General features: G+C 41.2%; 3 protein-coding genes across 13 annotated transcripts; all 3 read right to left on the bottom strand.

Annotated features, from left to right (window-relative positions):
- Positions 1–913: 913 nt before the first annotated feature.
- On the bottom strand, positions 914–8,044 carry LOC104433288 (serine/threonine-protein phosphatase 2A 65 kDa regulatory subunit A beta isoform). Of its 2 annotated transcripts, none has more exons than XM_010045975.3 (13): positions 7,923–8,044; positions 6,591–7,019; positions 5,980–6,226; positions 5,543–5,655; positions 4,135–4,214; positions 3,646–3,787; positions 3,448–3,528; positions 3,006–3,110; positions 2,671–2,853; positions 2,126–2,218; positions 1,696–1,835; positions 1,551–1,617; positions 914–1,324 (listed from the first exon to the last, which is right to left on the bottom strand). In XM_010045975.3, the coding sequence occupies exons 2-13, from the start codon at positions 6,981–6,983 to the stop codon at positions 1,205–1,207; spliced, it is 1,764 nt and encodes a 587-aa protein (XP_010044277.1). In that variant the 5' UTR covers positions 6,984–7,019; positions 7,923–8,044; the 3' UTR covers positions 914–1,204. The 2 variants fall into 2 exon arrangements, with proteins under 2 accessions (XP_010044277.1, XP_010044278.1); XM_010045976.3 differs by having other exon boundaries at positions 946–1,324; positions 6,591–7,015; positions 7,923–8,008.
- Positions 8,045–9,462: 1,418 nt separating this feature from the next.
- On the bottom strand, positions 9,463–12,382 carry LOC104433287. Its single transcript, XM_010045973.3, has 5 exons — positions 11,796–12,382; positions 11,567–11,670; positions 11,256–11,427; positions 10,516–10,635; positions 9,463–10,425 (listed from the first exon to the last, which is right to left on the bottom strand). The coding sequence occupies exons 1-5, from the start codon at positions 11,979–11,981 to the stop codon at positions 9,715–9,717; spliced, it is 1,293 nt and encodes a 430-aa protein (XP_010044275.2). The 5' UTR covers positions 11,982–12,382; the 3' UTR covers positions 9,463–9,714.
- Positions 12,383–13,731: 1,349 nt separating this feature from the next.
- On the bottom strand, positions 13,732–25,042 carry LOC104435566 (serine/threonine-protein kinase prpf4B). 10 transcript variants are annotated; one of them, XR_005548518.1, is made up of 16 exons: positions 24,305–25,042; positions 22,476–23,860; positions 22,126–22,385; positions 21,410–21,582; positions 21,173–21,241; positions 20,207–20,279; positions 19,320–19,476; positions 18,909–19,200; positions 18,709–18,823; positions 18,421–18,584; positions 18,034–18,108; positions 17,740–17,920; positions 17,507–17,605; positions 17,121–17,187; positions 16,636–16,695; positions 13,732–16,537 (listed from the first exon to the last, which is right to left on the bottom strand). XR_005548518.1 is itself a non-coding variant. In XM_039307344.1 (14 exons), exons 2-14 carry the CDS (start codon positions 24,713–24,715, stop codon positions 17,403–17,405), a joined length of 3,558 nt encoding a protein of 1,185 aa, XP_039163278.1. In that variant the 5' UTR covers positions 24,716–24,747; positions 24,783–25,042; the 3' UTR covers positions 17,328–17,402. The 10 variants fall into 10 exon arrangements, 4 of the variants coding, with proteins under 4 accessions (XP_039163278.1, XP_039163281.1, XP_039163277.1 ...); XR_005548520.1 differs by having other exon boundaries at positions 13,732–16,530; XR_005548517.1 differs by having other exon boundaries at positions 16,643–16,695.
- Positions 25,043–25,843: the final 801 nt, after the last annotated feature.

Here is a 25,843-nt window from a genome sequence, read left to right as displayed (position 1 = left end):
ATTGGCCTAACGCCAGGTTCGCATGAAAATTTAACTCTAAATATATTTAGTGTCAGTTTTACAGGGTAAGGTCGATAGGGATCCTCACGAATGAGAATGAAGGTCAAAAGCAGTTCAGCTCTGTCCAAACATACGACGTGATACATTCCTGCTACGAATCTCAAGAGCCAGAGCCACGCATAAACCGGGAAAAAGACTAAACTTCTGTACTTTACTTTTTAAACTCCTTACAAGAACGCAGCGGAAGGGACCATCATAAGGAACCGACGTGTGCCGGCACACCCATTTGATTTTTTTCCCCTACTTGTCATTACACGTTGCTGTAGGAACTATATTCTCGATAATTTTGGTCCCAAAATGAGCTTAACCAAAGTGACTAGGTGGAACCATGATGGTAACCGAACTACAATGTGGGCACGAGAGAAGCAATTAAGATGCGACCGCTTCCAAAATTGAAAAACAGAGAAATCAAAATCCCTAACGATAGAAGCTCTACTTAATTCGCTAGACGGCTTGTTGCTTTAGGTAGCTCTCGGTCGGAAGACGAAGAAAAGACCCATATAAATGATAGATAGTTGATAAAATGTCTCCCCACCAACTAAGCTTGGGAAGCATATCATCTGCAACTCGAACGCCTGAGCTGAGATGCCGAAGAAGACATCTGTTTCTCCACCTCAGAGAGAATGTTCTCATACGGATCAAATCCAACCTACCTGACTTTACTGCTAGCTTTGCAAGATCAAAACACATTATGAAACTTAAAATCAGAGATGTGATTGTTTGTTATTTCTTATCCACCAACCACAAATACTAGGCAATATGTTGAGCCAACGTACAAAGAACGGTGAAAAGGCGAATCAGCAGGGGAAACCGCTCTTTGAGATTCATGGTGGACGTGCAGATATAGGAGAAGGAAAATGAATCACTATTTTCATCACCATACCATTCCAGAACACGAGCAACTCACTATAAAATCGCATACTTTAGACAGGGCATACAACCTCAATCAGAACATATTCTAATCTGACTTAACAGTACAAAAGCTACTCCTTCAACGGAATTAGAAATCAAGGATCCAATGTTAAAACCTCACGCAAACTGTGAGAAGTATATTAATCCAATGTGACGTAACAGCAATTCCAGAGAGACATCAAACACTGGCTTACATACATGCGTCAACCTGAATCTATCAAGAGTAGCATTTCTAGCTAGTCATCATAACCTGGTCAATAGCCTGAAGAGCTTGATTGGCAAAAAAGCGGACATCAACATCAGGATCCTCGCTAAGCTCAACTAAGCAGGGCCGAATCATTTTCTCCACCGTCTGCCAGGGGAGAAAAAGCCTTCAGATATCAAGAGCAGAATATCTTTCTTCAAAAGGGACAAAAGAAATTATTCTAAGCCTGAATGCCGAAACAGCAGGAAAACAAGGCAAAAAGTTTAAATGGGAAACTTAGAAAGAAATTTTTACTCACCAAAAACAGCAAGTATAAAAATGAACATAGAGAGATCGAGAAATGAAAATTTTAGGATCTCCATGGATTACTTACAGACTGGTCAACTATTGGCATGAGGGACTGAAGCACTTTTGCCACATTAAACTTGATATTCGGCACCCTGCCAATTGCAAAACACAAGCAAGCAGTCATAAATCATTCATGAAACACACCATAGATTTCATTAGCTTAAAGATACCTGTCTTTCGATGCATTAACCACCGCCGGCAGCAGCTTCGAGCAAGTGATATCTGGCCCCAACACAGGGGCAAGAAGAGAAATTGCACGCAGAATTGTCATTCTGTATAAGTAGTGTGGATTACTTATCATCTCCAATGTCTGTAACACAAAACATATCAACCATTATTTTAACACCCAATATGAAAAGTAAGCCATAATTTGTGAAAAAGAATAATATTCAATAGTGCCGCAACAAAAGGAAAGCAATAAGGCTTCATCTGGGAATGAAGCGGGAAGGGCCTAGTTTACCAAAGAGGAAAAATAGGAAGCAGCAGCAGGAGGACTACCATCAACACATCCCACAGTTTTATTAAACAATACTTTAACATGTCTATGACAGAATTAGAACAGAAAAGCTGGTAATTAACGGTTAAAATCAATATAAATACCTGGGGAATTATGTGCTGCATTGCCCAGTCAGGACCGAATTCTTCGGCGAGGCGCTTCAAGTTGTTTGCCGCTGCATCACGAATTGAGTAAACCTGCAGGAGATTTGCTTTTAGCGACATCTGTCTGGTAAATGCTCACTCCTTGACAATCTATATCGATGGAAGATAACGCAAAAAATTTATGAAGATATATCAGCAGAAAGATTCATTCAGAACGACTTCAAAAAGCTGAGACAGCGATTTGAGGTTTAGCATTTAAGAAAATCAAAAGTGCAGTCAGACAGCCGGTGACTAACAATGAGGTCTTCCGATAAACAGTTTTAAAAGAAATATTTCCAATCAGATGGGAATCCTGTCTTCCTCATCCACAACCTCAATGCTGTTTACTAATAACTTGGCAGGCATAAAAAGTTAAAAGAGACGTTGGTGATTCTGAGGCATGAAAAAGAAACAGAAATAGAGACAAATTTTAGTTGTCCGCGACTGTCATAACACTATCAAGGAGAAATGTCAGAGCTCTCCTGTAAGACTAGAAACCAACAAACCTTATCTTGCAACCATTGCATGCAAAGAGAGCCAAGCTTATCATCAAAAAACCCTACACCCAATTGACTGGCCAATAGAGGTATGTACTCTATTATGGCAAGCCGGACCCTCCAATGTCTGTCCTCGGCAAGCTCTACGATTGCTGGTAATAACGATTGTGACAAAAGATCGATACCAATAACCTGTATAGAATCAGATCTCATTCAAAAACACAGATACTAATAATAAATACCAACAATGTTGTGAGGAGATGTTCACTAGCCAGCCAATAAGGAGATCTGAAGTGCATAATAAAAAAAAAGATGCAGATGAATCTTTAAAGTTTAAAGCAAACCTGATTGACTTGATCGAGCTTGCTAATAATGTTGAGACGCACATCAGGAAATTCATCTTTCAGAAGGGAAAGAAATATTGGAAGAAGCTGCTCAATGGTAGCATCCTGCATCACAATATGCAACAGTATTTGTTTTAGGGTTTCATAAGAAAAGGAAATGCTATTGATCTTGGACTAATGCCTTGTTTCTTTTTTTCCCCCATCTTGCTTTTCACTTGGCTCAAACATTAAAGTCAAGCCAAAGAAAAAGAAAATGAAGGAGCTAACATATAGTAACTATAGTCCGTTGCAGGACCAAAGGTAGTGCATTGCAGGACCAAAGGCATTCAAAAATAATAATACCCCTGTGGTCATCCAAACAGGTAAGAACCAAAATTTTCTCTAGCTTCTTTCAGAATAGTTAAGAAAAGGTGTACTGCCAGCCACTGTACAAGGCACCTACCTTCCCTAGGACTGGTGCCATTCCCATTATAACTGAGGCTAAAGCTGACCGAACATGTTGGGAAGAATCCGACGACAGTTCCTGCAAAAGGTCACCACTCATTACTAATGGAGATATTCTGAAGGCGAGTGGCATAATATGACACAGAAGAACAAAATTAAAGCTTTGCCAAAGCTATCTTTTCATAGACATTCACACCTTTACACATGGGAGTATATGTAGAATGGAAAGTTCTGGGTTCAGAATCCGACAAAACTTGGTAACTTTTCCAGCAGCTGCTATACGTACTTCAGCCTCATTATCCCGAAGTAAACGCACATATGCAGGGACCAAGTCCGTCCTGGAAATTACTCAAGCATTGTGAAAGAAGTACCAAAATTGGATCGTAACATACAGGAATAGATTATGACAAAAGGTGAAATTATATTTTTCATTTCTCTCATATCTGAGAGGGAAACATCCTTGCAGCCAATCCAATCCAACAAATGTAGTAACAATTCAAATGACCAGATTTTCAAAACGTTGGTTCCAAATGATAGGGACCCAAAAGTGCAAAGAAAAAGGAACTTATAGTCAAGGAACTTATAGTCAACAAGCATTGGTTCCCATAAAGATATTCTTTTAGCTTGTGAGTGTAAGAAAACCCGAGTGCACAAGGCTATCCCATGGCTTGAATTAAATCAATACCTCGTAGGCTCTGGTCCCACAGCTTCGCAAAGCTCATACAATTGATTAGCCACCATGTAGCGCACTCGCCAAGACTTATCCTGTTCAGGAAAGGCGAGTAAGACACATAATTTGCAAAAAGTTTCACTGGCAGCATCTGATTAACAACACCTCCAACATGTCAATATATGACTAATTGGGTGAATCTAAATATTATGAAACATTTCAACAAATCAACTGAAGCCCAAATTCCAAAAATTGATGTCCTCAGCCACATATAATGACAAAAGCATTTTACGCCATCTTTCAACATAAGGTGCCAAAAATAATTATCCCCAAATCTTAGTAAGCAAGCTGTGTCAGATCTGAACGCAAATAAGGAAAAAGGCTTTTGCGTGACTAATTCACAGTTCCATATCAATCAAGAAAGCTGCAGCTTTCTCCCCAACCTGTCCTCCAAAGTGCATCAGGTTTGTTTGCTTATAGTATTCTGGCAAAACACTCAAATAACTTTTGGCTACTTATCAAGTATATCTAGGCATGCTCGTTGAAAAAGCCAAAGGATAGAAGAATTTTCAAAAGAATGTTCAGTACAAGACATGGTTGAAGGACACTTGACACTTATTTCACAGCGCCTCAATAATAAACCACAAAGAGATGAAAATAACTTTTTAAGATCTTTGCCAGTGCATATTTAAACATACGTACAGATCCCAATTACTAATCACCCGGGATATATGACTATGAACTTGAAGGAACATATCTCAACTTTCCAAAGAGCCAAATTGTGCAACAAAAATTGGTCTGTATCTCAAGTCCATCCTAGTAAAAAAGACTCGGCTTCCAATAAGTAGTCCAATAGATCGTAGCGTGTAGCTCATTTGCAAGACTTATCTAGTTATCTACAGCATGAGGGCTCCCTAATTAGAAATTAGAAGGTTTATTACCATTTCTCAGACTGGGACTCAAAGGGTTAGCTCTCAATACAACAGAGCAGATCCACCGTCAGGGTGGTTCAACCAAAAAAATGCGTCAGTGAGGCAATGTTATTACACCGGACTTGTTGAATTTCCCATATCTTCAGGTATTTAGACAGCCATAATCACCAATCTAAACACATATTTTATGAAGTCATAGAACCTTGCTTTTCAGCTTCAGCCCAATACATTAAGTTACAGAGCCTTGACTTTCAGCTTAAGCCCTTTTTTTGGGGTGAAAAAGCATCAGTAAACAGTTTCAACCATGAAAGAAATAAAGCACTTTATGAGTCTCTGAAATCACATGCCTCTCAGCATGTAGCAACAAAAACATGCCAATTGCGAATCACTTGTCGCAAACTCATAAAATGTATCAAAAGTTCAAGCTTGGAATTACTAATCAAAATAAATAAATAAATAAAGTTATCAGGAGAAGTAGACTAGAAACGTACCTGAGAGAAATTAACTATAACGGGGAGTATATGTTGCACACAATCTTGGGCCTCCAACAATTTCCCAAGAGCAGCACAACCCTCAACGGCCAATAATCGAACAGAATCCTGATCTGAGATACAAAAAGAATTTAAGAAAAAATAGCAATGAAGATAAACTCATGACATAACAATGAAGAGGCGTGTCACATTCTTTGCACAGCCAAAGAAGTAACTACTCCATGTCGACATGTAAAAATAAAAAATCTGTATAGTTCCTGGAATAATTTTCATCAACTAGGGAATCCATTCTAACAAGAAAGTCTTGATGACATCAGCCAGTTAAATTCCAAATTCAACACAGTAACATTGTCAAAGTCCTCAAAAGTAAAGACACACTCAAATCACATGAGAGAAAAAAAGTGTAACAACTAAATTAGGATGAGAACTTAAAATACCATCTTGTGTGAGGTCCTCGAATATCGATATAATATCAGTCTTCAGATGAGCGTATTCAACAGTCGCAGCAAATTTTCCCAGATTCGATGCAGCGGACCTCCTAACCATGGGCATGTCATCTTGGCATAGCTGGTTGTATATCGAACGCAACTCTGTCTTCAACATGTCCGGGGCACTAGGATACACAATATGAAACAGCCCACATGCAGAAACTCGAGCAGTAAACCACTCACCGGCCGCCAACCTCTGAAAGTAAGGTATTATCAGAAAAGGGGAAAAAAATGAAGTGTACATTATCATGCACTTTTTTTGTCACACATTTGACACAAATTAGTATAGCATATGTTCCCAAGTTATCCCCGATCATCATTTATTTTCTTTTCTCTAGTCTATGTTCCATGAAAGCTAGTTAAATTTACAAAATTAAAGACAACCATCTAAGGTTCTTCTAAAAATTGACAAGCTGGTCAAATCTCACCAGATTTAAGATATTAAATTTGGGGAATGAAGGTTAATTAGGGATAAATGGGCATAAGTAACAGCAAGAGCATCAATGACATCAAAGATGATTCTCAGGTAGTCCAGGAGCAGTTTGCCAAGGTCTCCTCACCTTAACCAAAGGAATGAAATGGTCGACCAAATCACTCTCCCTCATTTGAGATCCAATTCTACATAAGGATTCCACTGCTTTGTCCCTAACACAAGTTTCCTCAACAGCACAGAGGGTCTCCAATGGTGGAAGCAGGACATTGGCATGCTCGACTCCACCAACATAAGGAATAAACACACCCAGTTCTTCCGCCATTGCAAGAAGCACCTCGTCGTCGTCGTCATTGTTCTCACTTAAAAAAGGAATTAATTCCTTCCGCGTCCTTTCTTCTCCGAGAGCACGGGCAATTGTCGATAGTCTCCGAATAGAATTCAATCGTAACTGGATGTCATCATTCTTGAGCTCATCTATGAGAACCGCTATTGGATAAAGAGGCTCGTCAACCATAGACATGGTAACTCAGCTGTAAGTAGCAGCTCCAGAAGCTATCTGCAACAGGCCAGGAACAAAAGGTATAAGCATCCAACGCGTGTCATTAAAAGCCATGGGAGCTAGGACAATTAAAGTGATAACTCCCTAAAGAGTTTCAGCAGCACATAACATTCCCCATCAAGAGCTACCATAAGAAAATAATAAAAGAAGTTTATATGTCCCACGATAAATTTTAACAAATTCAAAACTGGATTTTGATGACTCATATGGGGGTGTTTCCAGAAAAGCTAAGAAAGCCCCCAAAAAAGAAGCCAACAAATGAAAATGATAAAGACCGAAAGCTTAGTTGCCTAGAGTCCGAGAATGGCCGGATAGAGCGGAAATTGCCATAAGCTCTATAAACAAGCAACCCATCTTTCGACTAGCCGAACATAAAGGACTACATACGAGCGAGTCATCTATATACAAGAAGATCTTCCAGAAAACAAATGCTATCAACGAATCGACAGATAATACCCCCAAACATGGATCGAAACCCAGATCTCAGATCGCCGGTAAATCGGGAAAGACCCAAAATCCTAATCCTTTCCAACTCTTCACCCCTTCATCGAATTTCCCTAAATCATCCCCCCGACCAAAACCCATCTCATCCGAGCGAAACCGCCACCCACCCCCCCCCAAACCCCGGGTCGCCCATGCACCTTCAATTGAGCTAAACTAAAACCTCAAAACGTCCCCGACATACGAGGTTAGAACCATCTTTTCCCCCACCTCCTCCTCCCCCGCCCTACGCGAATCAACAGGACCCCCGGAAAGAAGGAACGGCGAGAGAGACTTCGCAAATCGGCCGTCGCGAATCCAATCCCGAATCAGTCAACGGGGGAAACCCCCGACGCAGTCCAATTAACGAAAACCGAAGGAGGAGATGAGAAGGGAAAAATGGGGTAAGGGGACACTCACGCAGATCTGTCTCCGCCCAATACAGCGAACAAAACTAGGAACGACTTACGGCACCCTGCTTCTCTGGTCCTGCGACAGGAGGGGAGAGGGAGAATGCCCTTTCCTGCCGGTGCTATGTATAGACACCTCGTCCCCCGCGGCCGATTATGGGCCGCGAGCAAATGGCCAGGGCCCAAATGCTCCTGCGTAATGGGCCGATGGGAGCTCCTCCGATCTGGGCCTCGTTGGGCTTCGAGCTGTGGAGGGTAAAGGTTCGGTTGGTGGGATGACCGTGCGATCCCGTCTACTTCTTCGACGTGTATATGTAATCTTCTACAGGGAGAGAGTAGAGTAGTTGCGGAAGGGACCAAATTCTTAACTGCAACCAACGAGAAAGGCTATTGAGGGTGCAATTGATGTGCCACTCTAGAAAGCAACCTTTTTCCTTGTCGATTGTGATTATGAACTTTATACATTGATTAAAAGGGGGAAATGCTAAACGGTCCGATTGTTGTGATATGAAAAGAATGGTCCAACACATGTGGCATGTCTATGTCATAAGTAAAATTGTTCAAAAAATCTTAAAATCATTGCATTTTGAGCAATTGAATTATAAACACTTTAATTATATCAATTGAGTCCGTATAACCAATTTTAATTGGAAATCGCTAATGTGGACGCCGATAATACCACAATCGGAGCTGACATAGGTCATTTTTAGAATTTTTTTTTTCATAAAATTGAACTTGTTTTCTATTTTTCTTTCTTTCTTTTCCTTTTTTCCTCTACCAACAGTTTGCACACCTAGTGACTAGTGAGGGTCAACTGACCCTTGCTTGTGACAGGCGAGGGTTTGCTAAATTATTTTAAAAATCTTAAAAACCATCCACGTCAACACCGATCCTTCCAACTATATCATGTAAGACAGCCAATGCCCACCTTAAATATTTCCAACTAAAATTAACCAAATGAACTCTATTGGCAAAATGCAAAAAGACATAAGACTCAATTGATAAAATTGAAAAGTTTAAGATTGAATTAATCAAAGCGCCAATAAGTTTGAGACTTTTTGGAAAAAATTCTTTATAGGAGAGAGGGTGTCCATTAGTTTCCTTTAGCTTCCTAAGGATAGGTAGATATAAGCCTATAACACGCTAGCAAATTCATTGGATTATTCATAAGATTTTAACATATCTAATGAGTTCACTCATTCAAACCAAATTCATTGGATTAGTTCCTTATATTTATTTGATAGACTTCGGGTGATTTAGGCTGTGTTTGGTTCAGCATTTGCAATGGACTTTGATTAACATCACTAGATCATGAACACCAGTAAAACATAATGTTGTTGAAGTTTTTGCATGGATCTTCTTTGAACCATTCTTTATGGAGAAAACTGACTTAAATTTGTCTGAACTGATATTTAGCATTCAAAGAGTGTCAAAAGGGTAACACGATCCCATGATCTTGAAATTTCAGACAGATGATGCAACTGAGAATACATTAACAATATGACAATGGTAAGAGTACAAACTAATCCCATTTTTTCCATCGGATGGCGGAAAGTCCAAATCGCAACTTCTCTCTGCCTCGAAAATTTATAGACAATATGAATATGGTACAGTACAAACCAAATCCCATTTATGCCAACAGATGGCGAAAAGTCGAATCGAAAACCCCACAATTCACAACTTCTCTCTGCCTCAAAAATTTATAGACAACCCCCAGATCAGAAACCAAAGCACATATACTAATTACATGATAAGAACAACAATATGGCTAAACTGCACATCTGTAGCTCCCAAAGAACTGCTCAGTAACCACGCACATGTCTACTCCTCACAGACATCAGTCTCCTCTCTAGGTGCAGGGTCTTTTCAACACTCATGCCCGTCGCTTCAGCTGGGTGTGCTACATGGCCTCCTGCACCTGATTCCGCCCTCACGCCAGCTTGGAAATTCGATGGAATCTGCATAGGAGATGAGAAATTAAATGGGGATCCACTTTGAACACGCTCCTCGTTGTCGCTCTCCTTGAAATATGTCTCCTCCTGTGAGTGATTAGAGCAGCCTGCTCCAACCCGAGGAGTCATGGTCAATTCTCCTGAATCTGAAGTCGAGGAAGACGTCGAAAGTCTGGTTTCCGCAGCATTTCTGCCCCTGACAGAGCCTCGAGCTCCATATTCATTTTGGAGTTGCTTTTCAGGGGGATCAAATTTCTGCTTTGCCTCTAACCTTCGAGCACTAGGACTAGGACTAGGACTGTTTTGATCATCGGGATCACGAGATTCAGATCGAGACAGTTCCACAGCAGCTCTTGCAGCTGCTGCCGCATAAGCAGCTGACTCGAAAGCTGCTTGGGCTGCTTCAGCGACATCCTTGTACTCGCTCTGTGCCTCGAACGAGTCAGAGAAGTCATCCAACACTCTTGTTTTAGATGTGCTTTCCATATTATTGTCAGCCCCAGGTATGGAATATACAGAACTGATAGGTTGGTCCGGCATATTCTTTACACCAGCGTTTCCCTGAATCAATTTTATGAAATAACACCGCTTACGTAAGGATTTGGGAAAAGTAAAATCATCTTTTCTCTGCTCAACATGGAACAAGCATACCTCTAAGGGGTCCAAGGGTTCATCAACATGCAGACCTATGCGGTTGGTTGCAGCAATCTCTTCAAGCACCTTTGTTCTGCTTTCTAAGCTAGGCTGCCCGATCGACAGCTTCTCTATCATCTGCACAAATCCAAGTTTACTTGTCAATCGACAAAGGCTGACAAACTGATCAGTTAAATCATGCTGAGATAAGATTGACAAACAGAGAACATTCAACCAAGCAAACTATTCGAGATTTCACACGATGCACAAAAGCATCGATCAGGAAAGTTTCTTCTTTTTTATGTTAAGTTACTACCCAATGGCAGTTTGGCGGAAGCCGTTCGGCGAACCAAGCTATTGCCTGCCCTCATCCACTACTGACATCAAACCAGACAATAACAAGCCACATTGTCTATTGCTTTAACAGCCATCACCATCAGGACATATAAATCAACTAACCATCGCGATTAACCTATTGCCAACTCACTCACAATCATGTCGGATGTAGTGGCCTTGTGATCCCACAGATTCTAGTTTATACAATTCAACAGTGATACCGCCCATACAATCTGTACTTATATTCTACTTCTGTATTGTTGAGGGGAATTGACTTTCTATGTCTCAATTCACCACGGGTTCCACGACTACAATTTATTTGTTCAAAAAAGCAAGTTAAGATTTCTCATACATAAACCAGTCCGAAACCATAAATATTAATCCTGTAAATAATGACAGCAAGCATAGGATAACACACAAACCGTAGGATTCACTGCGCAGTTGTTCCTCAATTCAATAGCCGAAGCAGCAAACTCCTTGCCATAACGAGAGATGAGGAGCGAGCGCATCTCGTAGAGCTCCGGGAACTCTCCACACCTCGACGACGCGAATAGCAAACTCGAGGCTGCCTCCTTCAGCTCATCCGGACAAGTTCTGCACGCACGCATGCATGCAAGCACGAGAACAGACCAATACGCCATCAACCAAAAGAAAAGGTTGGAAAATAAGAATTCAATGGATGATCTTTCGATACGTAAATGGGACTACACAAGACCAAAGAGAAACGCAGTACTTGTGCTGCTCAATAAGGTTGACCCTCTCGATCAACAGATGGCAATAGTTCTCGATCATGGCATAAACATCCAACATGTTCTGCTCCCTCATCACCTGCTCGACCTGGACAAAAACAAACACGCCCCGCCAGTCAACCCCAACTCGCAGACTACTCACCAAGAACGAACGGAGCCGACAAAGCGAAAAACAAGAAAATCCCATCTCGCCAGACAGAGAGGTCGACTCACTCGGAGCAGAGCCCGGTCATGGTGCGCGAGCTCGAGAAGCTGGACGACGTCGGACCGAGCCTGCGAGAGCCGGGCCCGACTGCGGTTCCTGAGGACCTGGAGGCGAGAGACGGCGAGGGAGACGAGGGGCTTGAACTTGGAGGGCTTGAAGGATCTACCCAGCAGGCGGTCGAGCTTCCTACCCATGGCGGGTCTACGACGCCAACTTCCTTTCTGCCACAGAGAGAGAGAGAGAGAAGAGCCAACAGAGAAGACACTGGTTTTCTCCTTTATGCGATGACGATGGGGACGGAAAGGGGGGAAGGGTCGCTGGCCTAGCGCCCGCCTTCCCGGTCTCAGTCAGTGCTTACGTCTGCTGTTACGGCGACTTTCTTGCGGCCATGATACACATTATTTCTCGTTTCGTCTGTTTTGTAAGAGAGTGGGACTTTTTGCTCGTTTTCCTAAGTTGACACGAAAGAGACTCGTTCATTGGTTGGGAGGAAAGTTGTTGTGAAAATCTGTACTAGCCCATTCGAGGAGATAAAAACCCAGAGCTCCTCCCCACCTGGATCGAAGGTATTGTACTTTGCGATGCCGCTTAACGAGGCTTTGCAATAAACCCAAGAAAGGACGAAAGGGACATTTGCAAAAACAAAAGCCTAAAGACAGAAGAAGAAACGAAGGACGCAGATTCGTGAATCAGATTCGCGTCTGACGCAGCAACAGGTGACTTGTCGAGCTTGTGTTGACATCTCCTTAATTTGTAGAAACTTCTTGTTCAATTTTGGTTGACGGAGCATATTAAATAGTACCACAGCCTGTTTCGGAAGCATCAGTGGACGTGCTCTACTAATTGTTCCCATGGTCGATTGAGAAGATAAAAATAGGAAATTTATATCTTCCACAACCTTGACGTCCTCTTCAACTCTCAATAAACTGGACCAAAATCCATTGTAATTTACTTCGGTGCACCATTTGATTTTCTTAAATCCCGATTACTTTTTAACAAACGCATGATACGATATTACCACTCAATCAACTGCAATGATGGACATAGAATAGCTACCCAGTGGGAACTATGTTTCCTATCACTGGCACGCATAGCGGCACCAAACCAGTACCGTAGCTCGGGCTGCAACAGGCCATCCACGTATGGATTCATGTCCAATCTGGATCTCACATCTCGTTGGAGGTAATTGTTCGTGACGAACAACCGATCGTTCTACACTAAGAGCCACGTTGAGCAACAACCCTTTGACCGAAATCTTTCACACTACATTATAAATCCTCCATTTTTCGCGTCCCAATGACAAATTACCCACAAAACTTCTAATCCCCAACAGCATTTTCGGATGAGAAATTGCAGATACAAACATTCAACATTCCCTTTAGCCGGAATCGTAAACCTTCGACTTGACAGCCTTTGGTGTCTACCCGCGGAATGAAGCAAGAAAGATTTTTTGGCATCGCCTCCCTTTTCTCGGTTAACCAATCGCAGAAATGTCAAACCATGTACTCCACCGCAGGCGTGAGCCTCACTGCGTATCATAACAATTACCATGGGGTTGCAGTGGAGTTTCTTGAGGGTTATCATAACTGATTTCTAGAAGAAATCTAGAGAATATAGGCAGGTTATATCAAACCAGCCAACCAATTAGTCAGCAGTGGGACCATGAACCATCCAATTATCAAAAAGCAACTTGTCCGAAATTTTTTATCATCTGGTTACAATCGTCTCTGCTCGAATATTTGATAAAAGTACTGGCTGGAACATATACTTATTCCAGAAGAACAATCGATGAATATTATTTAACGTCATAAATGTTAAAATGACGAGGTGATTTGTCAACCGAACTTTCCACGTCAAATATTCCACGAGGGACGAAAATTTGATATTAAAGTTCAGGAAAGTAAAAGCTGCGAGGCTGCTTCCAATCATCCAGAAGGCAGCAGATTTTAGAAAAATCTATACATTGAATAGAGGAGAAAAAAGGAAAAGAAAACCATGCTCGGAGACATAACCAAGCAGAGCTCAACAAATATTTCAAAGGGTACCTTAGGCGTACCACACGATAAATTACTTACATATAATTACCCGGCCAATACAATTACACTTGACTCCGGCTCAGATTTTCTTTTCTTATAAAACTTAACTCACGAGCCTTTACAGATGGCTTCTCTTGTGCGACACAACTACTTGCAGAGTACTATAAAATAAAGCACCACTTTCGGCACATTCAAGATGACAACCAGCATAGCTCACCTCCATTATAACCATCGACCAGGAAAACATATTGATAATTGTGAATTGCCTCATTAGAACATCAGGCACTCAAATTCAAATATTAATCCACCAAAACAGTTAGAAAAAGCAAGAAAAAGGCAGAGATGAACATTAATATATAAATCAATGAGCAACGCAAGGAAACCACAAGATATTGCAGGTGATTGACTCTCGATAATTATGATTTTTCTTTTCAGCAAATATGATGTAATAACAAAGGCCACTCATCTCCCATCTCAAGGATGTCGTGTAGACGGCAAAAGTGAAGTCGTGGTTTTGATCAGACAAAATTTGGAATCTCCCAGCAAGGGCTGAGTGAATACCCCCCAAAATGCTTCACCAGATACAGTGATCACCTTCCAAACCGCATGGAATAATGTATATTGCAAACTATAGGATTCTTTAAGCTGCATGGTAGCAATAGCCATTTCTCGAGAGGACTTCAGTGCAATTTTTTGAGAAGTTATTTAGCAAATTGATTGCACCAATTGAAGGAACAGAATAGAATCGACAATGTTACATAAAGGTTAGTAATTTGTGGTTTTTGTCTAAATTTAACCATCTTCGGAACTGTGATTAAAACATTTATATGGACACTATACATATTCAAATTAGAAGCTTAACCTAATGAGCACATTAGACTACAGATGTTCGAGATCCAAGTTTTCTTCCATGAACCAAGTGATCCATGGTCAAGAGTTCCCCTTATAGGACTTCGTTCCATTTTTGTTGAGTTTGACTAACCTGAGTCCCTGACTCTACACGACAAGGAGTATTTGACCCTACCCATTGGAAACAATTTATCATCTGCACTTGGTGCAGATAAGACGTGTGTAAGAAGAAACTAAGTCACATAAATCGTTGCAGTGCATCTTCTTTGCATGCCCTCACACACACAAGCGCACAGACAGAGAGAGCAGGGAGGGGGAGAACTCATTACCATTGACCTAAATGTTATAAAACTGGAAATGAATCTCCAAATTAAACTTGTCATTATCGGACTAGTTATCCCTATGTTGCTATGAAGCATGTTAAGATGCAGTGGAAGGCAAATAAAATGCTGCCCCCACCCTCCCTCCCTTTCTCTTTGGGTGGACAACTTATAACCCTCGGCCTAAATATATTCAAAATAACTCTCGTAAAATTAATCAATGACCTCCTGGCTCTTCACACAGAAAACGTTTGGCAGTCTAATGGAGAAGAAGCACTTCTAAAGCAATTGCTGTGGATGTCTATAAATCTTCCTTATCTAGTGTTCACCTCTCCAGTAATACATTGGCAAGGGGGTGGGGGAAAATGCAGAGCCACAGTTGTTAGAGGATGGAGTGAAACAGAAGCAAGTTTATAATGATGTAAAATTTGTAATGCCCAGTGATATGGATGACAAATAAGCAGCATAGACATCGCCACCAGACTGTCCAAAGTCTTATGTTTCAATAGGTTGCTATCTTTCCTCTTCTAAGCTTGTCAGCAGGGAATTTTTATTTCATACAAAGGCAATGATTTAGCTGTCTCTTAAACTGTGAAACACTTGTCTGTAAAGTCTGCAACTGCAGAGAAGTTTGTATTTTGTTCAGGACAGGACATCTTCTCAAACCCTCTATTGCATTAATGAACCCCCTTTACATTAACATTGTTAATTGCCAGTATCATTCTCCAAAATTACCCAAATTCATTTAACCAACTCTCTCTTTTTGTGAAGGGGTCTGGAAGGTATGATTCGAGACCAGGACCTCTAGGATCTTAGTAAGAACAGTCCACCTAAACACAAAGGCAAGTCACTATCCATTGTCCATTACATTTTTCCTTAACACCCTGCATAAGACCCACCTAACACTTGGCTTACAGGACAAATAAGAATGCTCAAGTGCTCATAAAGAGCCTCAAGTATTCACCATGTCTCGCTACAAAAAAGGAAGTCCAGTACAGAATGATCCTTTGAAAATCAAAAACAGAGGGATGATAAATGACAACATGTAGAGATCCATGCACATTTGCAGTCCAGTACAGTACAGTAATAAAAAAAGTTGCACCATTCAAACTAGACGACTTATAACCCTTTGCCAAGTAATAAAAAGTTCAGTTATTCACACACAAAGTAAAACTGCTTTTGTCATAAGATGTCCAGTAAAAGTCCATTACTCTAAATGGATGTATTTTTCTCTAAACTTTCAATACTCATTCACCCAATCGAGTTGCTTACAGCCCCGTAATTTTGGGATCACAACTCAGCTAGCAGGGACTACAAAATCAACCCCACATTCTCATTCCCCATATGAAGGCCAGCAATGACACCTTACTAACTGCTAACATATGTTAAACATAGAGCATTTAAAAGACTAAAATATAGACTGACAGAAGAATCTAATACTAGCGAGGGAAAGAAGAAAGAGAGGAATCTTAACTGGCACGGGTGATGATTACCTACAGGATAGGAAGATACTTACGAGACTCGCAGAAGCATGGAACCTGTGCCCTAAAAAGACAAAAAGATCACATCAGGGGCCATCTAATCTTCACGTTGCCTCAAAGCTACACTAAAACTAGAATAATAGCCCAAATTTTAGATATTACTACTCACGGACGCATCCTTCCACTTTGAAGGCTGCTGCGATATGTCTCCAGCGTAATAGCCTCCAGAGCATTAGTCCATGGATCAGATGTAACATAACTTGATTAGGCTATGTACATATATGATACAAAAAGCAAGGGAAAATCACACAAAAAAGAATGGCTAATAAAATCTCCTCACTTATAATTAGAGAAACAGATAACAAAGACATCAGTTTGATGCAAATTACAAACACTAAGAGGGAATTGTCACATCCACTTTCAATGACCCCCTAACAATTAGAGCGATTATATATAAGGGATCATGATATAGCATCGAAATAAAACCTTTTCAATTTTCCCTATACGATGACATTTATCAAGCCCGCACAGCTCATGTGACTCACAATCATGATGGCTTAGGCAAAGTGGGTACAATATATAGCAAAGAGCACTAATTAGTAGTTTCAAGGTTTCACAACAAGCTCCCAATCAACAAACCAAGGTACCTTCTCCAGGGTGCCTTTGTAAAGCAATTAAACACTGGAAGGTTGCCTCAAAGCAGTGGGAGAGATCCTGAACCAAAAATTCTATTAGACACGAGATAATCCAGGCAATTTACATGATGAACACTAAGAGTAAAGAACTGCCACACTAGCATGACATAGGTAGCCAGCCTGGAGTTCGAAAGCCAGACGTCTGGCAAAGTCAAAAGATGAAAAAAGGGAGTCCACAGAGGACCTTCGCTACCATTTCTCAAGGACTATACACACAACCCAATTATTTTCCTGTTATTGATCTCCAGATTGAACGCTAACATAAATTGGAATTACAATGAAAACAAATATAATGAACTTGATAACTAGTAAAAGAACGCCTTCAGCAAGTATCTTACAATAGGAACAGTACATTCCACTGAAAGAACCGCCAGTAAAGTGTATTCTTGAACAAATGTCATCCCCCTTCAATAATGGCATAAACCCCCCTTGAAGCGCTTCTTCCAGCACAGGCAATTAAGCAAAGATAATGCCGGAACGATTAGATATTCTGAATGAGAATTATCTTCCAAAGACAATTATCAAGTGCAACAGCATTCTGAGTCAAAAATCAGCAACATGTTTCACTTGCCAGTGATGAAAGGATGATTCAAAGCTTGTTGTACGGTCATCCTCTTGTCCGGATCCAATACAAAAATTTTGTCTAGAAGATCCTTGAAGTTTGCTAACATCTTTGGATCCTCACCAGAAGAACCCTTGATAATCGACCCAATATCCTTAGGCTTGATGTTGAGAATCATTCTCCTTATGCTCTGCATGGACAATGTTGAAGACTCAATCAACAGAAAATGCAATATATCGGTTGTGAAATTTTAAAAGCACCACATTGTTACACATCAAAGCCACATTGAATCAAGATACAGACCTTTTTGGTGACAGAATCCTCTTCTATAGCAAGGAAATTCAGGTCTGCATCAAAATGCTGGTCTGCAAATGCTGCCTGCAATAAAAATCAATACTAACAGAATCACGACAAGCCAACAGCACCCACAGATGCACATAAACCATGTCAAAAACAGGTAATATATGTAGAAAATAAAGACATTGTGCATGCACGAATGTGTCCATATACATTGTTATGTAGGTGACCATGCAAATGCTGTATGTATATGTTAGGCTTTGTACATATACACACGCCCTGAGAGAAGAGAGAGGGAGAGAGAGAGAGAGAGATCCCACATATAGCAGCAGATTAAATAAAAATGGGGAACAATTGATAATGCACAACAAGTGGGTTATGCTCTCATTATACCTTTCGAAGCAGTTTCTTTGGAAAAGGGCCTTTCAATTCCATGTGTAGACGAAGCATGTCATTGTTGGTAGGGCCAGGAAAAAGAACTTTCCCAGCATAAAGCTCATATAAACAGCAACCCACAGACCACATATCCAATGGATGATCGTAAGGCAAGCCAAGAACTGCAACAGGAATTCAGCCAAGTCTGAATGAAATATGATTTATAATGCAGGGAAAAAGGAAAACTCAGTAAGACTAATCATAGAACTATGTAAAGATTAAATCACTTTATTGAAGAAGACTTACTGATTTCTGGGGCACGATAAAAGCGACTCACAAGATATGGTGTGATTTCATTCTTCCCAGCATACATGGCATTTCCAAAATCACAAAGCTTCAACACATTTTTTGCCTCGTTAACCTGAAGTAAAACGTGTAAGTTATAAAGAAAAACGAGAAACAATAACACTTGAATACCACACCAAAAAGAAGATACGAGAACCTACCAGCACGTTATCAGGCTTTATATCACAATGAAGAACACCACAGTTTCGGAGATGCTTCAGAGCAATAAAGAGTTGCTTCGCATAAGCCCTAACAGCAGTTAATTTAAGACCAATATTGCGACCAAACTTCTTTAAAACTTCACGCAGGTTCATATTAAGAGATTCAAAAACTAGGCAAAGATGATTGCGGTATTTAAAACTGGAAAGTAAACGAACGCAGTGCCGCTTGTCTTCAGGATCTGCACCTACTAATTTTTTCAATATGCCAAGCTCCTCGACACCAGCCTTGTACCTAGACACATATATAAGCAACATGGACACAACTAAGGTCAGGAATTTGATATATATTTAATTAGAGAAAATACAAAATATAATTCACACAATCCCCAATAAAGTAGCCTGGCCACTTACATGGCCTCCTTATTTCGCAGTATTTTTATTGCCACTTCTTCTGGTTCACCAATGCCAGCCTTCAAATCTTTCGCACGAACTACAGTCGAAAAAACTCCCTTCCCATGTGCAGCAATAACTTCATATCGGCCATCAAGTATCTCACCAAATCGATAGCCTGCAGCAGTTAAATTAGAAAGTAAATCAGAAAGAATTTAGCTAAGTAATCAGCACTCACTAAAATCTAAATCAGCTATAAGTTGCTTAATTTTTTTCTTTTCAGAAATATTTATCCCATTTACATAATCTCCAAGTTCTCTTGATTCAGCTAATAACATGGAGAACATTTACACAGACTGTTGAATACATGATCATAAACCATTCAGATCATTCCACTGATAACGTCTCAACTATTTCCAGATTAAAGCATGCAAGTAATATAAATTGACAGGAGTTAGTCAAGCAATATGAAACAGAGAGAACATCTTGCAAAAGGACACAGGTTTTAAACCATAGTCATCAAGGGACAAATAGTTACTTGACACATAACACGTTCATAAAAACTCAGTAAAAAAAGTCACATTCCATAAAACAAGATTTTGAAAACAGCCATAAACAACCAAGAAGTACTCAAAAGTCAACAGTTGACATGCAGCCTCTCTTTCTTGGTTCTTACAGGTAATTAAGTGAGAAGAGAGAAACTGAACCAGGACAAGTCGTGGTAAATGTTGTGTCCTTATCACCAAGCAAATATTTGGTCTCAGAGACACCATTCATCTTTTAACACAAGAAAAAGTCTTTAATTAAGCTGATAAATGAGCACAATCTAAAGCACTCTGATCAAGAATTTCATGTGTATAATGGAACTAGAAAGAAGGTCAAGATGAACGAATTGCTCCATGACTTACTATAGTATCCCTCAGCATCATCCCAATTGTCATGGAGACCACTCCTTTCGACAGGTAAACCACCTCCTTTACCCTGCAAAACACAGAAAGTACAAGGTCTAAGGACAACTGCAAAATTCATTACATGTTAGCACTAAAAGCAATCAATGCTCTAGCTACATGAGAAGCAACACCATGTCAAGGTCCAACTTTCATCAAACAGAACCAGCATTTTTTTTCTCTTTTTTCGGTCGACAAACAAACAAAACCAGCTTAAATGTAGGAAAACATAAATATTTTGTAATTACGATCGAGAAAATTGAGAATAACCCAATTCTAAGTAGTTTGGGTACAATTTGCAAGAATCTCCCATCAACTTGAAATGAACGGGGAATCACATGTTCAACTGATCAATATAAGGAAGCAAGGAGCACACTAAAAATATTTCAATCTCGAGAGAACAGTTCTACGAGACCTTAATGGATCTGGCAGGGTGATATTTTAGTAACCCTATCAACCCTTACCAAAAAGAGATATCAAAATATCAAGACCACTACAAATGAAAATTAGTGCAAAGGATATCTCTCAGGAAAATGTCCTAAAAAGTGGAACCCAGAAATCAATCTACTCTACACAGAGATCTGCCTGGGTGTTATTTTCGTACCACTATCAACCCTTACCCAAAAAAAAAATATCAAAAGCTCAAAAGCAGTACAAATGAAAATTTGTGCAACGGATATCTCAGAAGAGAATGTCCTAAAAGTGGAACCCAGAAATCAATCTACTCTACACAGAATATTGACGGAGGAGGTCACCACCAGGAATGTCAAATTATTCACACTAAAAACATATTTACCTCAAAAGGACAGAATCAACATGTATAGTATGCACATTAACAAACACACTGGCCAAAATGTGTTTTATGTAAGTTTTTCATCGCGGATGATGCAATCATAGTATCTTAGTAGAAAATAAACTCTAACTTACCATCTTACGTGCCCCAGCGGGTGAATCTCCAAATATATCATCACAGAAGATGTCATCAGATCCCTCACTCTGCTCATGTAAAGTAAGAACGGTCACATAGTTTGGTAAAGTTAGGTACTTGGAAATTCAGAGCTCAGTAGGCATTCTAAGTGAACAGAATACCAAGTAGACAAGAACCAAGAACCTCAACAGGATGCTTATTTGTATAAACAGAATAAAAAAAATTGATGGACACACCTTCGGTGTTCCCTCTCCTAGACCTCTTTCACCAGAGGTCCTGTCATTAGCAGTAACTCCATTTCCAAGAGGTGATTTTCCAATAGCAAATGACGGTTCGGCAGCAGATGCATCTGCATTTTCAGCAGTACTACCACGAACTTCTGCTGTTGATTTTTCTGGATGTGCATTGTCTACAAAATACAAGAAAATTCTAAATCAAAAATTACAGTAAGGATAAAAAATTTGAAAGGAAAAATTCAAACAATAAGACTAGAATGCATAATCAACAGCATTATATGGCCTCTGAAACATAACATATATGAGGCTGTGCATAAGTCAACTAAAAGGAGTATCAAATGTGTGCAGTTTCCAGGTTCCACCGAACACGGTTTCCTCCCAACCAGCTGCAAATGACTAAAGTTTGCATTCCTTTAAAGCGCTCAACAGTTTGGCTGTTTAGTAGTAAAACAAGTACAGCTAGATGATTTCCCATTAGATTATTGCTAACCCTCATATGCTAATCTCAGTGCCACCAGGCACTTTACAAACCTTCCCCAACCCCCACACACCCAGAGAAGAAAAAAAAGAAAAGAAAAAACTAATGACTACATCAATAAACAAATAAAATTTGCAGTAATAAATGAACAAACTTTTTGTTTCCCTTGGATTAGTCAAATGGGAAGCATACAACTTGATAATTGGATACCCAAGCACAGTTTGTCATAAACAATTACCTTCCACCGCATCCTCCACTTGAGGCTGGACATGCTCTTCTTGTTGCTGCTGCTGCTGCTGCTCCTGCTGCTGCTGCTGCTCCTCCTGCTGCTGCTGCTGCTGCTGCTCCTGCTGCTGCTGCTGCAAATTCTTGTACTTCTCCATAATGGCTTGCCTTCGTCTTCTACTTTCTTCCTTAATTCTATTCACATCCTCCTCTTCCTGCTCAGCTATCTCAAATGAAAACTTTCCATCGAGGTCATCCTGTTCAAGCTCATCACTATAACAGCCAGAAGAAACTCAATTATTACAGAGAAGTAGAGCTAATGAGTATTCCAAGCTGAAACCATAGACAAAAATAAAAAATTACCTATTGTGTGCTTCTTTATCACCATCCATAGTGCTAGCTCTTGCAGCGCTCATTTTTGTTGAAACCCCTCTACTTATTCTATCAATGTCATCTTTCACTTCATTTCGTCTTGGGTGCTTTGAATATCCATGCTTATCAAAATAATTATCTTCAGCATTTTCATACTTGTCACCACTCCGGCCATCCCTACGTTCCTCCCTCTTTCCATCATCCAACCGCTCTGATTTCCAACTCCTATCCCTACTCCTCTCTCTGATTCTCTCTCTGTCCTTGTCTCTCCTACCATCTCCGGGCCTATCCCAGCTCCTTTCTCTTTCTCTTTCTCTTTCCCTTCTTCTATCTCTCTCTCTATCCCTCTCTGTACTCCTCTCCCTCTTCTTCTCTCTTCTTCTATCCCTATCCATGTCCCTCTCCCAGCTCCTTTCTCTTTCTATTTCTCTTCTTCTATCCCTATCAATGTCAGTCTCCCAGCTCATTTCTCTTTCTCTCTCTCTTCTCCTATCCCTATCCCTCTCCCTGCTCATTTCTCTTTCTCTATCTCTTCTCCTATCCCTCTCCAAGTCCCTCTCCCTGCTCATTTCTCTTTCTCTGTCTCTTCCCCTATCCCACTCAACCTCCCTGCCAATGCTCCGTTCTCGTGCACTTTTCTTTCTATAGTCCCTGTCAACATCCCTATCTTTGCTCCTTTCACGTTCACTTCTCCTTCTATGGGCCCGGTCCACATCCCTATCTTTGCTTTTTTCTCGTTCTTCCCTCCTCCTATCTACTGCGTCATAAGCACTCCCCATGCTTTTATCTTCGATGCTCCTCTCCCTGCTGTAATGCTGATCCTCCATGCCACCATACCTTCTGTTAGAGTAAATCCTTTCCCTTTCCTTGTCCTTCACAATATCTCCAGTGCTATGCAATTTATCCTTGCTTCGCCGAGTCATATTATGATCATCGGAATCATATTCAATCTTGCTTTTCTCGGAAAAATATAAGGACTCCCTTTCCATATGGTTTCTTCGTTTTAAAGGTGAGCCTCCATAGGGTAAACTGCTCTGTGACGGAGATCTTTCCCTCACAAATCCATCATCTCTATATCTATCAGAACTTGGTGAGCAGGGGGATGTCTTATGCCTATCGGCAGGATCATTTACATCACTCTCTCCACTCTCTGCAGTGTCAGCACTATACAAGTTCTTAGCCTTGTCGTTACCTTCAGAGTGGAATCTAGGTCCATGACTCTTATCCTTCCTAAAAGACTCGTGACCTATTCCGCCATTTACTTTACTATCATTGGCAACTGCTGACTGGAGTTCATCAACCATCAACTTTGAATTTCCAGAAACAACTCCATCGCTTCTTTCGGCAGGCGGCACACCAGATTCGGATTCATTTACCTTAAAGCCACAAGATAAAACCAAATGTTAGTTTGCACTCAACGTGCAAGAACATGCTGAAGAAAAACAAAATATAACCAGCTCTTACGAATCAATAGCAAGCCATCAGTCTTCAATGTAAACGTCTCGACCAAACTTCTTTGTTTATTTTTTTGCAATTTTTCAGTCATGCACGAGCAGAGCAAGCAGGATCTTACACAGGCACGGCAACACTCACTCAGCTTATCAGGTTCTCTAAGGAGGCACTCATCAACCAAAAACAAAACTCGTCATATCACAAATGCAATAACATCATAGCTAGGCAGACTAGAAATCTCCATCTCTATCACCAGGAAAAGCTTACAATCAACCCCGTAAAAAGCCATTTGGAGAAAACTAACCGACCGCAACAACTACAAATAACTGTAAAAAAAGAAAAAAACAGGAGAAGGCCATAGAGCACACCAGATTCTTGCAGTCAAGCTCCTCGGCAGGCTCAGAACCCTCTTCGTCGAGAATCTCTCCTTCCTCCACGTCGTCATCGCGCCTCGAAGAGGCCGGCGGCCGCGGCGGAGGAGGAGGCAAGGCAACAGCAGTATCAGGAGCAGGCGGTGAAGGAGGTGGAGGAGGAGGGGAAGGAGAATCGACGCCGTCGCCTCCGGAACCGGCCTCCTCCTCGGCCTTCTTGCCGGCGTGGCGGTGGCCGCGGCCGTGTCGATGCCCCCGGTGGTGGCGGTGCTTGTGCCTCTTCGAGGCCCTATCCGCGTCCTCCTCGTCGCCGCCGCCGCCACCGCCGCCGCGGGGGGAGGAGGGGGAGGAGGGGGAGCGGCGGTGCTTGCTGCGGCGGGGCTCGCCCTCGGCGGCGCCGCTCGCCATGGGGACGGCGGTCGGGAATCGGATTCGGGGGGAGAGGGGGACGGCGGTCGGGAATCGGATTCGGGGGGAGAGGGGGCCGGGGTCGGAGCTAGGGTTCCGCGGTCGCGCGCGCCGGAATGAATCGCACCGATCGGTACGCGGCGGCGAGCGGGGAGAGAGGGGGAGAGGAATTTTAAGAGGTGCGGAATCGGAGAGGAAAGAAGAGTGAGGCGAGGCCAGGTGAGGTTTCGATTCGAAGGATTCCAAGTTCGGGTAGCGCCTCGGTTTTGTTTATCGGGCCCCGGAGAGAGAGAGAGGGGAGGAGAGGGAAGGGCTCGAGCTTACGATGACGCGCTGGATTTTGGGAACTCGGGATTTCCTCGGCGATTTTATAAACAGTCCCTTCCGATTTTTTATTTTTTATTTTTTTGAAACTTTCATTTTAATTAATTAAAAGGATAATACTAAAAAACCCCAAATTTGATCAAAGTGATAAATTTACCTAAAAATTTTTTTTAATATGAAAATTTCAAATTTTATCAATCGTAACATATTTACCCTAACTATAGAGCATTTTCATCTTCTTTTTTCTTTCCTTTCTTTTCTTCTCCTTTTTTTCCCTCTACGATGGCTTATAGAGGGAAGCCGGACTCAGATGAGGGTTGCCCTCTCCTACGTCGGGCAAGGTCGCCCTTGCCTAGGTTGGCTAGGGTAGCCCTTGCTTGACATCGGGCAAGGTGTCCTCGCAGATCCGGCCGGGCAAAAGGTCGCCCTCGCAGATTTAGCGGGAGCCACCCTCACTTGAGTCCGGCTTCCTTTGCCATGGCTAGCCGAGGAAGAAAAAGAAAAAAATGAAAAAAGATGAAAATACTTTTGGTGGGATAAATGTGTCTTGATTAATAAAGTTTGGGATTTTCATGTTATAAAAATGTTTTAGATAAATTTGTCACTTTGAGTAAAATTTGAAGTTTTTTTGTAAGTTTTTTTCTTGATTAAATTATGGAACGAGAAAGGAAGAGGAAATTCAATCAGCAAGAATCAATCCCGACCGCGTGCGCTCCGATTTCAAGCCCCGCAACGAAATTCGATACGGAACCGAAAGAGCAAGAGTTAAAAGGCCACCATGATCGACGTCCTAGAGAGCGCACG

The sequence above is a fragment of the Eucalyptus grandis genome, chromosome 2 (genome assembly GCF_016545825.1).
Source record: "Eucalyptus grandis isolate ANBG69807.140 chromosome 2, ASM1654582v1, whole genome shotgun sequence".
NCBI classification, from domain to species: domain Eukaryota; kingdom Viridiplantae; phylum Streptophyta; class Magnoliopsida; order Myrtales; family Myrtaceae; genus Eucalyptus; species Eucalyptus grandis.
Note: the sequence above shows the minus strand (reverse complement) of the source record. Positions and strands in the feature narration are given on the sequence as shown.

Excerpts from the sequence above, each read along its gene's own strand:
- LOC104435566 (XM_039307343.1), bottom strand. The coding sequence starts at position 24,715 with ATGGCGAGCGGCGCCGCCGAGGGCGAGCCCCGCCGCAGCAAGCACCGC. Across the intron at positions 18,824-18,908 it reads TAAAGCCTGATAACGTGCTG|GTTAACGAGGCAAAAAATGT; the intron begins GTAGGTTCTCGT and ends GTTTTACTTCAG. Across the intron at positions 18,109-18,420 it reads CAAAGAAACTGCTTCGAAAG|GCAGCATTTGCAGACCAGCA; the intron begins GTATAATGAGAG and ends TTTTTATTGCAG.
- LOC104433288 (XM_010045975.3), bottom strand. The coding sequence starts at position 6,983 with ATGTCTATGGTTGACGAGCCTCTTTATCCAATAGCGGTTCTCATAGAT. Across the intron at positions 4,215-5,542 it reads TTATAGTTAATTTCTCTCAG|GATAAGTCTTGGCGAGTGCG; the intron begins GTACGTTTCTAG and ends TTTCCTGAACAG. Across the intron at positions 2,219-2,670 it reads TGCAATGGTTGCAAGATAAG|GTTTACTCAATTCGTGATGC; the intron begins GTTTGTTGGTTT and ends AATCTCCTGCAG.
- LOC104433287 (XM_010045973.3), bottom strand. The coding sequence starts at position 11,981 with ATGGGTAGGAAGCTCGACCGCCTGCTGGGTAGATCCTTCAAGCCCTCC. Across the intron at positions 11,671-11,795 it reads ATGACCGGGCTCTGCTCCGA|GTCGAGCAGGTGATGAGGGA; the intron begins GTGAGTCGACCT and ends GTTTTTGTCCAG. Across the intron at positions 10,636-11,255 it reads ACTGCGCAGTGAATCCTACG|ATGATAGAGAAGCTGTCGAT; the intron begins GTTTGTGTGTTA and ends GGATTTGTGCAG.